General features: G+C 59.4%; 1 protein-coding gene across 4 annotated transcripts in view; it reads left to right on the top strand.

Moving 5' to 3' along the window:
• Window positions 1–1,093: 1,093 nt before the first annotated feature.
• MXRA7 (matrix remodeling associated 7) overlaps window positions 1,094–16,053 on the top strand; it is a 30,414-nt gene continuing 15,454 nt past the window's right edge. Inside the window, exons 1-4 of one of the 4 annotated variants that reach the window (XM_072881589.1) lie at window positions 1,098–1,628; window positions 9,058–9,153; window positions 11,549–11,609; window positions 15,737–15,836. In XM_072881589.1, coding sequence (XP_072737690.1) covers window positions 1,209–1,628; window positions 9,058–9,153; window positions 11,549–11,609; window positions 15,737–15,836 — 677 coding nt within the window. In that variant the 5' untranslated portion in view covers window positions 1,098–1,208. Of the gene's footprint in view, window positions 1,629–9,057; window positions 9,154–11,548; window positions 11,610–15,736; window positions 15,837–16,053 lie in introns of all 4 variants that reach the window. The other 3 variants (XM_072881591.1, XM_072881590.1, XM_072881593.1) reach the window with 3 other exon arrangements.

Genomic DNA, 16,053 nt, shown 5'->3' with positions numbered 1-16,053 from the left:
CACAGTGAGGATCATGGCTTCACTTCCTTCCTCCCACCCCGGGGATTTAATCCCATCTTTGTTCATGTTTTTAGCCAGTCAATAAAAATCTCTGCTCCCAGAGATCTCTCTAAAGCCTTTTCCCTGGAGGAAACTTTGGGGGCGGATTCCCAGGTCTGCTCCCCTCACACCCAGCTGGGAGAAAGCTCCGTGCTGGTCTTACCCTGGCAGGAATAGCTTAGGCCTTCTAATTTCAGCCTGCTTTGTGAAAGGTTGGCTAATCCTCCCAGCAGTCTCAAGAGGCAGGAAATCCTTGGTGGCAGAGTCTGGAAGGACCCGACAACGCCTTGGCCAGCCTCCTTGCCAGCTTGTGATGGCTTTTGGGCACATCCTGGTTTTTGAGCCTCCTGTTTTTCAGACGCCCCAGCAGCAGGGTGCTTGGGGGGAGGCTCTCGTAGCCCAGCTACTCTCAGCACCCACTTACCTGGTGGGTGCGGCAGCAGTTTATGGCACAAACGTGCCACTGATATCACCTGCAGCTCCTGGGGAAGGTGGAGCAACGCTCTGAAGCTTGGCGTAGATGCGCTGCCAGATGCTCCTCACCGAGGAGAGTCAGGACAGCCTTCCCTTGCCCTGCCAGCTCCTCCACTACCCAGCCAAGGTGCAAATGCTCATCAAGCGCTACATGGAGGCCAGCTGACACCCCAGCCTGCACAGAGCTCCCTGCAGTCATGCTGAGCTCGCCAAGCTGTGGGTGCCCGCCTGCCCATGGTGAGCATCCCGGGAGAGAGAGACCTTTCCAAGTCAGTTACAAGTGATGCAAGTGCGTGCGCAGAACGGTTTGGGAACGACTTTTCGGATATAGGGCAGTGTCTAATGCAAGATCCTCCTGCCCGGAGCCGGACACTCGCATCGGGCAGAGCCGGGCTGCTTGCAGGCAGCCTTCCTCCCCCGGTCCCCCTCGCCCAAATCCCACCCGTGGCTGTGAGCGGGCGCGGGTGGCATCCCCGGCGGGCAGGGGGGGGATCGCTCTGGCTGCCGGCTCCGTGCGGGAGGTGGGTGCCGAGGCCGGGGAGAGGGGGGGCCGGGGCTGTGGGCAGGGCCCAGGCAGATGACGCCGGGTAAAGCCGGCTGAGAGCCTGCCCAGCCCCGCCGCAGGCTGAGCGGGCTGGCCGCGCACCCTCCGCGGCCGCGCAGTCGGGTCGGGCGGGCTCCGGCGGCAGGGCAGGATGGACGTGGCCGTGGACTTGTACCTGGCCGTCTCGCTGCTCTTCACCGTCCTGGCCCTCGTCCTCGCCTCCGTCTTCGTGAGGCTGCGGGGAGGCGCGGGGGAGCGGGCGGCGGAGCGGCCCCGGGAGCCGGCAGCGGCTGAGCCGGCCCGGGAGGGCGGCCCCGGGGGCGAAGCGGCGGCGGCGCCGGAGGAAGCGGGACCGGCCGCGGCCGAGGGGCCGGAGGCCGAGGGGGGCCGGGTGCCGGTGGAGGAGGTCGGGGCGGGCGAGGAGGGGAAGGAGGCGGCCGGCGAGCAGCGGGAGGCGGCGGCCGAGCCGGGCCCCGCGGCCGAGCCCGGCCCCGCTGCGGCCGAGAGCATCCCCCGGCAGCCGCCCGCCGAGCCCCGGGAGCCCGGGCACCGGGAGGATGCGGAGAGCAAGGTAAGGCCGGCTCCCTGCGGAGCCTCTCCCCGTCCCCCGGGCCCGCCGGGGTCCCCGCAGCCGCTCCCCCCCCCCCCCCCCCGCGGTGTCCCTTCCCGGCTGCCTCCGTCCCCGCGGGAGGGGCCGGTGCCCGGGGGTGGCGGGGCGGGAGCGTAGCGCCTGGGGTTTTCCTCCAGGGCGAGGGAGGTCCCGGCAAACGCCGGGGTTTGCCCTCGGGTGGGGACAAGCCCGTTGTCCCCGAGGGCGGCAGCGGTGGGGGGGGGGGTGTTTCGGGCTCCTTTCCACCACGGCCCCCCAAGGTATGCCTTTGCAAATAATCAAGATAGCGAAGGTTTAAGAGAAGCGTTCGTCTGTGTGAGCCTCCCCTGTCTGCACGTCCAGCCCCTGGGAGTGGGCTTTTCCTTCTCCCAAGAGCTAATCCAGGTGCTGGGGGGGGTGGGGTGGGTGGGTGTGTTTATTCTTCCCGTCTGCATCCTCTTTCTGTGGGTTGCAGCAAACTGTCCCCTTGCCAGCACAGGGTTCCCTGAGGCTCCTCCCGGCCGGCTGTCCTTGCCTGCCCCAGGGAAGGGACTGGCTCCCCCCTCCCTCCCAACCCCGGCAGGACGCTGGCCCCGGGGTCTGACCCCTGGCTGAACTGGGGGGGCTGGGGAGGGGGGGCAGCGATGCCTATAAACGCCCGGTAAATCCTCCTCCAGCACCGGATCTTGTTTAAAAATAAAAGGGCGACCCAGCATCTGTGAAAGAGCTTGCTCTGCTCTTGCCGGGCTCGGATGGGACTCGGCGACAACCTGAGGTGCCTGAACTCGTGGTGTTGGTGGCCTTCTCCCGGGGCGGCCCCTTGTCCCAGTGGGGGGAAGTGAGTAGCGGGGTGGCTCAGAAATCCAGGAGCGATGCGTCGTCTGTGTGCAGGCAGCACGTTTCAGCTGGGGAGCGCAGGCCTGGGGCCCAGGCGCCTGCTGGCTATTATTAGCAGCATTTGTAATCCTCAGCGACTGTATCCAGGCTGCTGGGCAGTGCGCAGACAGCCCTCGCCTTGGAAAGCATCACCACTGACTCACTGGATGGCCTTGGGCAAGTCCCAGGGGGTTGCGCACCCCCTCCTTACCGTGATGCTCTGCAATGCCCAGGGGTGAGCCCTCCTAACCCGCTCTCGGGGCTGGGACATGGGTCTGCCTCCCTGTGCTCCTCCTCACCTCCCCTTGTTGTTTCTGAGCCTCAGAGCTCCCTCTTCTCCCCCCCTTCCCGGCACCCCTTGGCCGTGGGTTCGGCTCTCGAGCAGCCTCCTCCCTCATCCCAGCGTCCTGGAAGCCACATCTGTCCCTCTGCCGCATGATTTATTGGTGCCTTTGGGTACCAGGATCTTTGTCAAGCTGGAGAGCCCCTGGGCTGCCGTTAGCTGGCTGGGTCCTGGCTGGGCTAGCTTGGCAGCAAAGCTGTCCGCTCGGCTGGAGCTGCTGTGGGGCCCGGGGCACACCCAGCGCTCCCTGATGAAGTGCAGCACCCTGTTGGGACAGATGGCTGTATCCAGTGCTGCCAGAGCTCACGGGTTCCTCTGCTGTCTCGCTAGCTTGAGTCTTCTCGGGAATGTTTCTCCTCCCCTCTGGCTGCTCTTCAGTCCCGATTTCCTTGAACAGGCACTGCTGCAATGCTTATTGCCTTCAGAGATGGGCTCAGCTCCTTTATCCCCACTTGGGCACAGTGTGATAAAAGGGTTTTGCATGCCTGGAGGTGAGCCCTTACTCAAGGCACAGGGGGTCTTGTGTCCTCCAGAAGCCTGGCTGGGCCCCATGAGTAGGGTCCTGGCCAGTTTTTCCTCCTGGGAATGGTTACCTCGCTGTGGGAGCAAGGCAGGGCAAGTCACCCTGGACCTGAGCAGCGTCTCTTTGGGAAGGACGGGGACCAGGCGGTGGCTGCGATCTGAGTGGTGGTGGAGAGCAGCAGGAAGGGGGAGGGATGCTTCTCACTGCTGAGTAAGTGTTTGGGAGCGCCGGCCCGCGTGTGATTTTGCAGCTGCCAGGACTGCTCGGCACAGGCTGCCTGGCCGGGGCTGGCAGTCCCGCGGTGCTGGGTGGCATGGCGGAGGGAGTACATGCGTTTCCAGCAGGCACCGCGCACGTGTGAGTGGGGAGTAGTGCCTGGGCTGCTGATCCTGGGGCCGATCCTGCGGGCAGAGTCGGGGAGACCATCCACAGCTCTGCAGAGTCTCCCCTGGGTTCCCTGGTTTTGCTCCCTGCAAACATCCTCAAAGTTGCTTCATCCTCCTCCTCCAGCACTGCTTAGGCCAAAGCCCAGCAGATGTTACAGGCAGGGATGGGACTGGCCTTGGGCAGAGCAGCGAGTGCTTTGCAGGCGGCTGCTGGTGGAAATGTGCCCTATCAAACCCGTCTTGGCTCGGCTGAGGGCTGAGGTCCCCTGATGTGACTCAGCAGATGAGGCTCCCAGATGCCGTCTGCTTGGCTGTGGACTCCCAGCAGTGTCGGGGCTGCTGCAGGCTCAGGGGTTCTTGGTTGACTCGGTACATCAGCAAGCAGAGAGCTGTGCTCGGCACTTGGAGAGCTTTCCTTCCTTTTTTTTTTTCCTCTCCTGTTTGCTCAGCACATACTGCACCGGGCTGGTTCAGATTCACTGCAGCCATTAACCACTAGACCAAAATGCTGATGGATGAACCCGCTCGGGGAGAGCAGCCTTGATGTGTTTAATGGATGGCTGGAGCTGTGCATCCCACTGCCTCCTTCCTTCCCTTCTCCCTGCCCACGCAAACCAGTATCTGCTGAGCACCCTGAGCTGGGGCAGCGATGTGGCTCAGTCTCCCTCCTGCTCCCACCTCCTGCCAAGGCAGCTTGCGATGTACAACTGGCTGCTAAAATCAGTGTGGGTCGAGGCTTCCCTGCCCCTCTCTGGGAGGAACGGACCATTGCAGCATCGTGCCCACGGCTGTAAAATGAAGCAGTGGCAGAGCAGGGACAGGAGCCCAGGAGTCCTTGTTTCCATTAACTGCTGGTAGTGGTTCCCCTTGTCTCTGCTGGCTTCCATCACCGAAAAAAAGTTAATTAGTGTGTCGCTGTCTGTTCTCATCCCCATCCCCAGCTTGTTAACGGATGAGGCAGTGCTGTCAAAGCGATCCCCTAATGAAAAGCTGTTGGGTGGGAACTGCAGCATTGCTGGGGCTGCTGAGTCTTGTTCTTGCAAGGAACGGTCAGAAAACTTCAGTTCTCTAAAGAGTATTTCTGTTGTGGAAATGGCAGATGGCAGGGACAGGGCAGGGTTTTCAGTGGTGGTCCAGAGCCACCGCTGGGATGCCATCCTGGCCAGGATGCTCTGGAGATGGGGAGGGAAAGCGGGCAGTGCCAGGCTCTTTGCTGGCCAGAGCAGCCTGGCTGGTTTGCCAAGGGTTAACCACAGTTGGCAGCTTCAAACAGAGCAGGGTCAAGTGGGTGACAGTGGGAAGAGAGGGGACAGCTCTGGAGGTGATCCGGCAAGGGGGGGCCTCTCACTCGGAGGTGCCCAGCTCGTCCTGGCCAGGGCAAGTCATGCAAACCTTGCCTGTTCAGGACAGCGTGCTGTGCTGTGCTGTCACCCAGATAGCAAAGGCACGAAGGGGATGTCACCTGCCTCTTCTGCAAAGCTCCCAGCACCTTTTCCCTGTGCCCCCCACCCCCATCTGTGCCTTCCCAGGGGCTCTCGGCACCCCTGGACACACCAGGCAGCAGAAGCACAAACCGCCCAGCTCCCAGCAGGGACTCTCTTTAAATTTAAGAAGTCAGCATCTCCCCCTCTAATACCTCCTGCCTGCCTTCCTGGTGCTGGAGGGGAGAGGGTGTCTAATTAGTCTGGCTTTAATTGGCGGCTGTGCAGGCTGCCTCTGCGCTGCCGCAGGGCTGGGGCAGGAGCTCTGCCGTCCTGCAGCGTGGTAGGGAGGGATGCGGTGATGTGCTACCCCTCGTCGCAGCCTCAGCAGCAGCACAGGCCCCTGCCAGAGGGATGCGGGGCTCTGCTGCTGGACCCGTAACTGCTCGGATGTGCCCTGGCTCTCAGCCAGTCCAGTCTGTGCCGATAACGAATGCATCATCTCTTGCAGTGTCTGCAAATTGGGAAGCAAGGCAGGACATGTGTCACCTCCCCAGGGAGCCTCTGCATGTGTCGTGCTCTCCCCCCCATCCCAGTCCTGGGGCTGGAGCACAGGGCTGGTGCTGGGACACGGTGTGGGGCACGGTTGCGTTGGGCTTTACATTGTGTTCCCTACAGTGGGTCGGGGAGGTCGGGCTGCTGCTCAGTCCCTTCTGGACTGGGTATGGCCCCAGGAGCCTGCCCAGAGCTGGTGCACTGCTGGAGCAGAGGCCACGAGGGCTCTTTGCCTTCTGAAGTGCCCACCCATGTGAACGGCCGCAGGGTAAGGCTTTGAGGCCCTGCTCCCTGCCCAGGGATGCCATCCGGCCCATCCGTGGCAGCCAGAGATGTCCCAGTGTTGGTGCCTGTGGCATTTGCTTGCCAGAGGCCAGAGCAAAAAGGGGAGAGCACCGGACAAGCTGGCTGGGTGCACTGCTGGGGGTGCTGCACTGGAGCACGGCACTGCCTGTGGGGATGGGTGCTCCTGAACCGGGACTCCTCGCCAGTGTTTTCCTAATTAGAGCTGGTGCTGCCTGACCCCTCGCTGGGGACTGGGTGGCCCCGGAGCTTCAGCGGGGCTCTGGCCGCTCTGTGGCTCGTCCTTGCCTGCGGTGGTGATGGGGGGACGGGTGGGAGCAGATGCTCCCTGCGCTCTGGGGGGGTCAGACCTGGGAAGTGCTGCCTCTGCACGAGGCGCATCCCCGCCGGGCACCCCGGGGCTGGCAGGACCATCGCCCGCGGCAGGAAAACTGCTCTCCTTCTGTAGCAGCAGCTTCTCTGGCTGCTGGGAGGATGAAGAGCACCAGCGGTGGGGTAAAAGGGAGCAGCCGACATAGCAGCTGCTTTGCTTTGCTAAACTCTGCCCAACATTATTATTTATTCTTTTTTTTTTTAATGGCTTCTTCCTTCCCCTTTTCCTCCTGGCTTTTCTCTTTCTGTCTGGCTGTCTCCTGTCTGCTTTCTTTCCCTCTTGCAACATCTTGCATCAGGCTTGGAGCAGAAAGTGCAGCCATAAATGGCAACACGCAGGGCCCAGGAGTTTAATCCAAGACAATTTTCTTCCCCTGCTTTGCAGCCTGGGATCTTCCCTTTTCCCGGAGCTGGAGTGGGGCACTCGTTTGTCCCCATCCTGCCCATAGATGCTGGGGCTGTCCCTGTGACTGAGGACAGGGAGAGGAACACATCAGCCCCACGGGCTCCTCGTGTGCCTTCCGAGAAGGGAAACCCATTGCTCAGAGGGGTTTGTGCTGGGGATGGAGGAAGCAGGGAGGAAATGGCCAGAAATGAGCTGAAAACCAGATGATGCTGTGATGCGGAGCCTGGCTTCCATCTCCCATAAGGGCTGGGAAAGGGCTTGCATGGCGGCAGAGCCACGAGGGAGGATTTTGGAGGGACAACACCAAGCTCCTGTGTCTGAGCCATCTTCTGCTGGGTAACTTGGGGCTGTCTGTGGTTGGGGCTGCCCGTGCCCAAAACGTCCCTGGGGGTCGTGTCCTCGCTCCTGAGTCAGCTTCATGCGCAGGCGTCTCGCTTGTTGGCTGTGGAAGCTAAAGGGCAAAAACATGTTTCTGATGATCCAACAAATGCTTCAGCCCTAAAGCCAAGAGCTGCCAAAAGCTAGGACAGATGTATTGCGGCATTGGTATTTAAGGTAAATGACTTGTTGGATTTTAACCCTGCAATGGCGGGTGCTAGGCTTTCCAAAGCCCCTGGCAAGCTGTGCAGAGGTATGATTCAGATGTAAGCGGGCACGGGATGTGCTGTGAAGTGGGCTGGGTCCCTCCTGCCCACAAGCAGGAGCAGGCAGGGAGTGCAGGGCATGTTCCCCACCCCGCGTGGCCTCGGGGCCAGGCAGCTGCCGCCGAACGCGTCCCCTTGCCGATGCCGGTGGCAATGCGATCTTTGTTTGCTGCAGCAGCTGGCCTGGGCAGCCTGTGTCAAGTCTCCTCCAGACGCTCCCAGATAATGACGTGCGCGGTCTCCCTGCAGCGCTTCTTGTCACCCTTTTTTTTTCTGCGGGGAGGCCTTCTTGTTCGGCATGCAACCATGGAGAGGTGCTGCCTTGTGGGCTGGCGGCTGGAGCACTGGGGCCTCTGCTTCTCCAGCAGCTCCTGCTGCTGTCTGGTCCCAGTCCATGCTTCCCTCGCTCCCTGCTGCTCAAAACAGTCTCCCTGTATTGCCCCTGGGCTGTGTTTCATATAGAAGAGCAGTGCCTGGGGTGCCATAGTGTCCTCTTTGGTTGTCAAGTCTCCCAGTGTTGCCCCAACACCTTCCCCCTCCCTTTTTCGGCTGCAGGACACTGCCCTGCTCTTGCAGAGCGTCCTGTGCCTGGGGCACGGCAGCCCCCAGCTCAGCTGCTCTTACCCCACGGCTGTGAGGGGAACTGACACAGCAGCACCCACCGGCCACAGCAGGGCTGAGATGCCCTGAAATTTGGGGCAGGCTCCCTGGGGCTGTCGGGATGCTCCCCTCCGCCCCGGCTGGCAGGGGCTGCGGGCACAGCCAGGCTCAGGGTGGGGGTTTTGTCCCTGTCGACAGTTTTTCAAGCCAGCCCAGAGCCTACTCCCAGCCCAGCACTGGTATTTTTTGCTGCAACGCCAAGGGACCCGATGTCCTCGCTCCCTGCCCACGCATATCCTCCTCCGCGGCCACCCTCCTGGTGCAGTGGGCAAAGGTTCAGCTGAGAAGCATTTGGGCTGGGAGAGGGCAGGGGAAGGAAGGCTTTGCATAAGGGTCGAGGCCGTTCTGCATTCAAAGCTGATGTGGTGCTGAGAGCTCAGGGAAGCCCCAGCTCCGGGATTGCAGCAGGAGGACGGGAGGGTTTCAAGAGGGTATTACCCTGTGATGGAGAAGGCAGCTGGCAGAGCAGGCCCTGCAAGCATCAACGAACTGAGCATACTGTGCTGTTCCTCTCCTCTTCCCTCCTGCTAGCCCTGATCTGCTGCATCAGCATCCCAGGCAGCTGCCTCCAGCCCTGCCAGGACACCCGGGCAGCCGAGCCAAGCTGGCCGAGTGCTGGCCAAGCTGTGCCCCCTCGCCAATGGCTACTTGCAAGGCTGGGGCTGCTGCAGAGGGCAGCTCATGAGCTCCAAACCCTGTCTCCAGGGCTGGGCATTGAAGGTCTCTGGTGTTCCTCACTCTAGCAGCCATGCCATGGCTTGGCACGCAGATCGGAGGCAGCATAGGCTCGGGCACTGGGGCAAGGTGGGCTGCCGGCCGCATCCAGAGATTTGTCCACATGTGCGGATGTTGCTGGGGCTGGTTGGTTGAGCACGGGGAGGACTCGGCGGCGTTTGTGCTCAAAGCTTTTGCCTCTTTCCAGATACCACCTTTGGGTGCCTCACCTGGGTCCAGCCTCGGGCACACAGGACAAGCGGAGGATGGATGCGGCCATGCAGTGCTTTCCAGCAAGGCAGAGGTGCATGGGATGGAGAGCTGGCCTGGGGAGGGTGGCACAGCAAACAGTGTGCTGGTGTCCCTGCATGGGTGGGAGATCATCCCGGGGTAGCAGTGGCCATGGCGGGGGGGAGGGGGCAAAGCTTGCCTGCTGTGCTCCCCCCAGGGGGGTTTGGGTGGGCTTTTAATGGCTTGGTCCATTTAAAACAGAGAGAAACAGTGCTCCAGGTGCAAATGTGCTTCTCCGATGTGCAGGGAGCGATGCCTGGCTCCTGGGGGGGGGCAGCGAGTGGGATCACGCTAAGGCAGCCTGGGGGGCTCTGGCGGTGGGGCAGCAATGGGCGCGAGGGAGCGAGCAGCCCCGCCGAGGCAGACGGACGGGGATGTCGAGGCTGGCGCTGCAGCACGGGGGGAAGGGAGGTGCTGGCATCTGCCTCTAAGCCATCCAAGCAGAAAAATGTTGCGCTGCAGCGAGCTACCGGCTGCCACGAGCCGGGGGTTCCCAGCACAGCCACAGCCACAGCACGTTGCTGTTGCCTGCCAGCCTGGCATCCCCAGCTGCTCCCTCTCTGCTCCCATCAAATGTTTCTTCCCCTGGGTTGGAGCGGAGATATTTTCCTTCCTTAGAGGTCTGGCACCCATATTTCCTACTTGCTTCCACTGTTAAATGCTCAGAAACGCTCAGTTCCTAACGCCTGGGCAGGGAACAGGCTAAAATATCCCCTCTTGTGCCAGCTCCTGGAAGGTCGGGTCTCCCTGGGGGCATCCCGGCTCACAGGGAGAGACGGATGTGATGGGGAACCACTGCCCCGGGCTTGTGGCCGAGTCCCCGGGGCCAGGGCTGAGCGTCCCCTCCCCACACCCTCCCTGAGGCCTCTCCTTTGGGTGCTGCCCTGCTCCCAGCCATCCCTGGGGGAAGCCCAGGTGTCTGGCGGGAAGTGCCCATGTTTGGGAGCGTGGCCCAAAATAGTGGTGGCTGCAGGGGGTGGGTGTCTCGGCGGCGTGTCCTTCTGGGGAGCCCAAGAGCAGGGTGGCGAGAAGAAGCCAAATGGCTGTGAATAATGCGCATTCCTCACCGATGACAAACTAACCTAGTTCTCGGTCAGGGCTGCATACCGCACTCCCGCAGTTTATCTAAAGCCGTGTACTGCAAAGCCAGCGCTCAGCTCTGCACAGGGTCCTTCTCGGACCGTCTTCGTTTCCCTCGGGTCTCCTTCACCCTGACTTTTCCCTTGTCCTCAACAGTGTGGTGGCTTGCCAGGCTCCCTCCATGTTCCTTCCCCTCTCTCCCATGTGCTTTGCCCTTTGCACACCAGCCCCATCATTTCGAATCAAATGCACGGGGCCGGGGAGGATGCCGGAGGACGTGTGCTTCAGGGTGCTGTCGACCTCCGGGCTCAGTTCGCGGGGGTTTGCAGCCAGGGCGCTGTGCTTTGCGGGAGGAAGGCACATATGTGGGGTCACTGCCATATGTCCTTGTCTTATCTCCAGAGCTGGAGCAGTCCTCTCCCTCCCTGTTTGCTGTTTGCATGACACTCTGCTGCGTGTGCCACAAAGGGAAGGAATCTGGGCTTGATAAAGCTTGTTGTAGCTTGTAGGAGGCAACCCCCAAAACTTCCAAAATTGCTTTGCACTTATAAAAATAATGTGCTGCTGCTGTCTGTGCTCCAGAGATCGGCTGTGCCACCGCAGCGCGTGTGGGCAGGCATGTCTTGGAAGAGCAAGGGGCTGGGGGTCCATGGCCAGCAGCCAGCGGTGTCTCGGGGGGTTGCTGCCAGGCGAGGCTGGGAGGGCTCCTGGCGCGGTCCCAGCACAAACCCCCCAGCGTTGCCTTCGACCACTGGTCCCGGCTGGCGACTGCTCCTGTGCTTCCGAGCAGCTGCTTGGCCCGTGGCTGCAAGGCAGCTTTTGCTGGGGACCTGCCTTTTCCTAGCACTGGGATGGTCCATCCACGCCTGGCCTGGGGGCACACAGGAGAATTCCCTGCGGCTTGTGGCTCAGTCCCCTGGGCAGGGTGGGGGGCGCAGGGGGTGCTGGCAGGGGGTCCAGCCCGGGAGGGTGCTCGGGCACAAGGCTGTGGCTGGGGACACTGGGATAGCAGGTTCTTCTCAAAAACCTCAATATCCCCTCGATTACGGGGAGGCACTTGCACTTTGCAGCCTTTGGGTGGGAATGCAGTAAGCAAGGCCAAATCCCCCCCACTGAGAAGTGAGAAGAAAGCAGACTAACGAACCTCGCTCATTAGTGAGCATCATTTTGGCCTGTTCTGTGAAGGAGGCAGGGAAGGGGTACCCAGCCCTGGCCTCGGGAGCTCCAGTCTCTGCCTCCCTGCCCTGCAGGCTCTCGTGCCCTGCCTGAGCACGGGTTATTTAGCACAGCACCTTCTCTCACAGCTGCTCTGTTTTTAACTTCTCCAGGAGGAAGATCTGGATTCAGAACACGAGAAGCTGGTGATGAGAGAGCCGGAGGATGAAGATGGTGAGTGCTGAGCAAGCCAGCACCCTGCGGGGAGGGTACGGACGGGTCTGAGGGGCTGAAGCCCCGAGTGCTTGGGGATGGTCTCCTTCCTCCAGGAAATGCAGAGGAAATTCCTACCCCGGCAGCAGCCCCTGTTTGCTTCCCCAGATGCCCTTGGGCTGTTTGCCATCGGGTAGCTTTGTGATGAAGCTGCCCCAAAAGCTCCTTGCTCGCATCCAGGACGATCTCCGGGGGCTTTAGTTTAACTGATTTAACTGTTTAACTGATTAGCCAATCAGTTGATTGGAAAATGATTAATTGACTAATTGGGGTGACAAATGCTGCACTTGTAAGAAAATGAAACAGATGGTGCCAAGCAAGAGTGTGTGTCTGAAGGGGACTCTGCTCTCCTGAGCAGCCCTGGAGATGCTGGGATGTCCCCGAGAGCCCCTGCCCAGGGTGGCCGTGGGCAGCAGGAGAGCTGGGGACGTTCCCCCTTTCCTGCCCCACTTTCCGCTTGCCCTTTTTAAGGCGCTGTGTGGCAATCCCCTGGCTCGGGAGGATTACACCTAATGCCACAGAGAATCAAATTTTAATCCTGGTGCCGTGCCTGCAAGGTGGGGGAAGCGCCTTTGGAGACGGGGTTCCCAAAAGACGCTTATTCCACCCCTTTAGGCTTCCTCACAGCACTGGTGATCGGGGATGTTACTGTGTGGGACTGTGGGAGACCTGGCTGAGGAATGATGGACGTATCCTGCCAAACGGATGCTCAGTAATGCTGCTCTGCCAGGGTCTGTCTCCTTCAGTTCAGCCCTGTTTCAGGGCTGCTCCAGCACTGCTGTGCATCACCCCGAAGCGGCTGTGGCTCGGGAGCAGGCGGAGACGACAGCCCCTGGCCATGGGTCGTGGCTCCCCCAGCATTCCCCCTAAGCACCTCCTGCAGACAGCCGCCGACTCCTCTCCTGAGGCTATTATTTACACCATTTCTGAGGTGTTTTAATGGGACTGGGTAAAGGAATGGCTCAGCTTGATGATGAGGAGGCGAGCGGTGTGCAGCTGGGAATAACAGTGGTGCCCCGGCTTTGCTGGGGAGAAACCTTGCTCCTTCCTTCACTGTTTCTCCTGCGCATTGCTTGGTCCTGGCCCAACTCAGGCCACTGAGCTGCTGCCTGGCAAGCCCGTGAAGAGAGATTCCCCTTGGGCACACGGGGATGGCACGGGCAGTCTGTCACCAGCCCAGGATGTTGCCACAGTGGCCAAAACCACCAGAGCAGCCTTCTCCCCGCTTCAGGCAGCAAGGCTCGCGGGGAGCTGGCAGGGAGGAGACGGGTACTTGCTGTGTGCACGGGGCACGCTGGAGCAAGCATGTTTGGAGCAGAGGTGCACTTGACGGGCTGCTTTCACCCTGCGAGCCCAGGGTCACGGTGCTGGCAATGCAAGGGCAGAGAGATGAAAGACATGTTTTCTTTAATATGAACTCACGGAGGCTCTGAGTAAGTAGGTCACCTCATATTTCTGTAGTGTTTTCACTGTCCATGTGAAAACCCAGTCTCCCCTTTTCCGTGTGTTTCCTGAAGTTTGTTTTCAGTCTGCAAAGAAAGTTCCTGAGCTCAGGAAACATCCAGTGGTTTCCAAAGCCGCACACTGGCTCCTTTTTAACCACAACATGTGGGCAGGGAGATGGGTAGCCTCCTCGCCTCCCTCTTCCCTTATTCTTTTCTGGTGGGGTGGCAATTAAACCGCCTCTTTTGGGACAGGCAAAATCCCAAATCTCAATTTACTTGGCAGAAAACCACGTGAGGGAAAGGATCTTAATTGTCCTTGAAATCAGGCGAGCTATACAAAGGTAATGAAACAGCTCCTGCTCTGCATCAGGGTAAGAAACAGGATGTTACACCCTCTTTTTTTTTTTTTTTCTTTCTCTTAATATTTCCCAAAGCAGCAGCCAGCTGAATTTTCTTTCCGTGCACTTCTACAGCCACCCGAAGGGCTGATAAGCTGCAGCATTACTGCTTGTTTCCAGCTGGCTGGACTTGTTTGTCTGATGGTTGGGAGGGTTTTCCCCTGAGGGAAGTGAGATATGGCCAAGCTGAATGTTTGGGGCTGCGGGATCGGAGCATGGGGGTCCTTGTGTTCGGACACTTGTGAAGACGCTAGGGAAGGTGTTTGCCTCGTCGTTCCCCCAGGAACCCCAATGGTGTTTTGGGATTAGAGTAACACTCCGGATCAGTAACTGAGCAGTAATCCACCAGGACTTCCCAGGGAAGCTCCCCAAGGTGAGGGACGCAGAGATGTGGAGAAGAAGGGAGGAAATGTGGATATCTGCAGGGAGGAGGTTTCTGTTAAATTCCCAGCCCACTAACATCACTCCAGGTACACTCCAAACACTAGTGGCAGTGACCTTGCAGCGGTCAGCATGCTCGGTCCTGTATCTGCCCGTGCAGCCTTGCACAGCTTGGTTTTGAGATCTCAAGTTTCCCCATCTACAAAATGAGGCTCTGACTTGCCGTTCACCTGGGGGTCCCCAAAGTCTGCGAGAGCTCTGGCAGCAGCTGAGTGCATGCGTGAGCTTGAGGTTGGAGAAATCACTAAATCAAGCGGTGGACCCTGGACAGGGGGAGAAAATCCTTAAGGGGACTGTTGGTCAGAAAATAAAGGGAAGCTGCTGATGCTGAATCCTTCTGGGTGTGAGGAAGGGAGGAGAGGGGCTGTGGGGTGTTTTTCATTTGGGCAGGTGGAGGAGGAGAGACTGTCGTGAATGTGGTGCCCGCAATAGCAGCGGTGAGGACTGGAAGGGGCTTCCTAGGTGGCTGGGGACAGGCAATAGGTTATGTACAAGTTGGAGCTTTCTCTCCTGCCACAGAAGACAGAGGAGTTTCACCACTCTTGGGGTCTTGCTGGTGCTGGGAGGTATCATCCTGGGTATTTGGTTTATGGATAACATGCAATTTTTCAGGGCCATGCAGATAATACAGTAACATCTTCTTTTTGTGGACCCCTTAGAAGTATCCCCAGGGCTCTGAGGGTTGGTGGAAACAGCAGATGTTTCTGGGTGGATGTGGAAACAGCAGTGCTAGATGGCTGGATGTGAGGCAGCCGAGTCCTGCAGTCCTTGGGAGATAAAGGCTCACAGATAAACAGCCCACAGATAACCAATAAAGGCAACTACCCGAAGCAGCCGCTCTTCCTGGGCTGCCCTTTGGATTGACCTCCACTCCTGTTGTTTTCTCCCATCTATAGGAAGATAAAGCAGGGGAGAGGTTTTTAAAAGCAAATAGTGCTTGAACAAAATCCGATTGGAAAAGGATCGGCTTTGGCTCAGAGTCCGTGAGCTTCGGTGCTCTAATTAGCACAGGACTGAGGCTGGCGAGCCGGGTAGGAGAGCACCCAGGCCTGGAGATGGAGACCTCAGTTTCCTGTTTAGGTCTGTCGGCTGGTAACAGAGGGAACCGGACCCGGCTGTGTTGGTGCTCCTGGGGCTGCCTTGGCTCAGCTCTATTTGCAGCCCTGGGATTTGCAGTGTAGCACCTCCTTTTTTCCCAAGCTTTGTCAAGGACTGCAGGAGAGCTGCTGGGCTGCGTGGCCTGGGACAGCTCTGCTCGTGGCACCATCCGTGAACCCCAAGCATGGGAAAGGGCCCCTAGACAAGGAGAGGGAGAGAGGAGGAATGCAAGTCTGGAGAGGAGAAGCGGAAAATGCTGTGAGCTAATCAGGGCAGGATTAGCATGTCTTGATAAGCCAAGATGGGCCTGCAAGGCTTCGAATCCAAAGAGAGCAATAGCATATGGTTCCCGTGCTGTAGGATTTACTTGTATCTGCTTCCAAGCAGGGCTGCTTGCTCGCGGCAGTCCTCGCTGTTTCCAGTGCTAGCTCCGGCTGGGACTCCTGCTGTCCTCTGGCCAGCAACACCTTGGCTCTCCACTGCAATCCACACAGCTTCCCCGACACTGCCCAGGCTTTCTGGAGACTGGAGCTGACTGTAGAAGTATCTTTTGGGGTGGTCGTAGCGTTTAGGGTGCGTGAGTGGGAGCAGGGGTCAGCGAGAAGCTCAAGGGAACAAGCCCACTGCTGTTGATTGTTGCTTTCGGGAGGTCTCTGGCTCACACAATCTCTTGCTCTTCTTTGTCTCTCCCTCTCCTACTCTCCAGCTGCAGATGAGACGTTCTCTTTTAAATACAGTCCTGGAAAGCTGAGGGGAAACCAGTACAAGTCAATGATGACCAAAGAAGAACTTGAGGAAGAACAAAGGTAAGTTGAGTTTCCTTTTTCTTCTTGCCCAAGGCCATCTGGTTGGCATCCTCCTGAAGCAAGCGGGGTGTGTTCAGACCTGTCTCTCCCCAAACTACCTTGGTAGCCTTGGGCTCAACATCTCATTGCACCATGGTCCAGACCTCTCCCACCCAGGAAGACATGAGAACAAATAAAGTCACACTGATTAGGAGGTGAAGACACTGTGGCCCTATAT

The sequence above is a fragment of the Ciconia boyciana genome, chromosome 16 (genome assembly GCF_034638445.1).
Source record: "Ciconia boyciana chromosome 16, ASM3463844v1, whole genome shotgun sequence".
Classification (NCBI taxonomy): domain Eukaryota; kingdom Metazoa; phylum Chordata; class Aves; order Ciconiiformes; family Ciconiidae; genus Ciconia; species Ciconia boyciana.
This window is presented reverse-complemented; position numbering and strand designations above follow the sequence as displayed.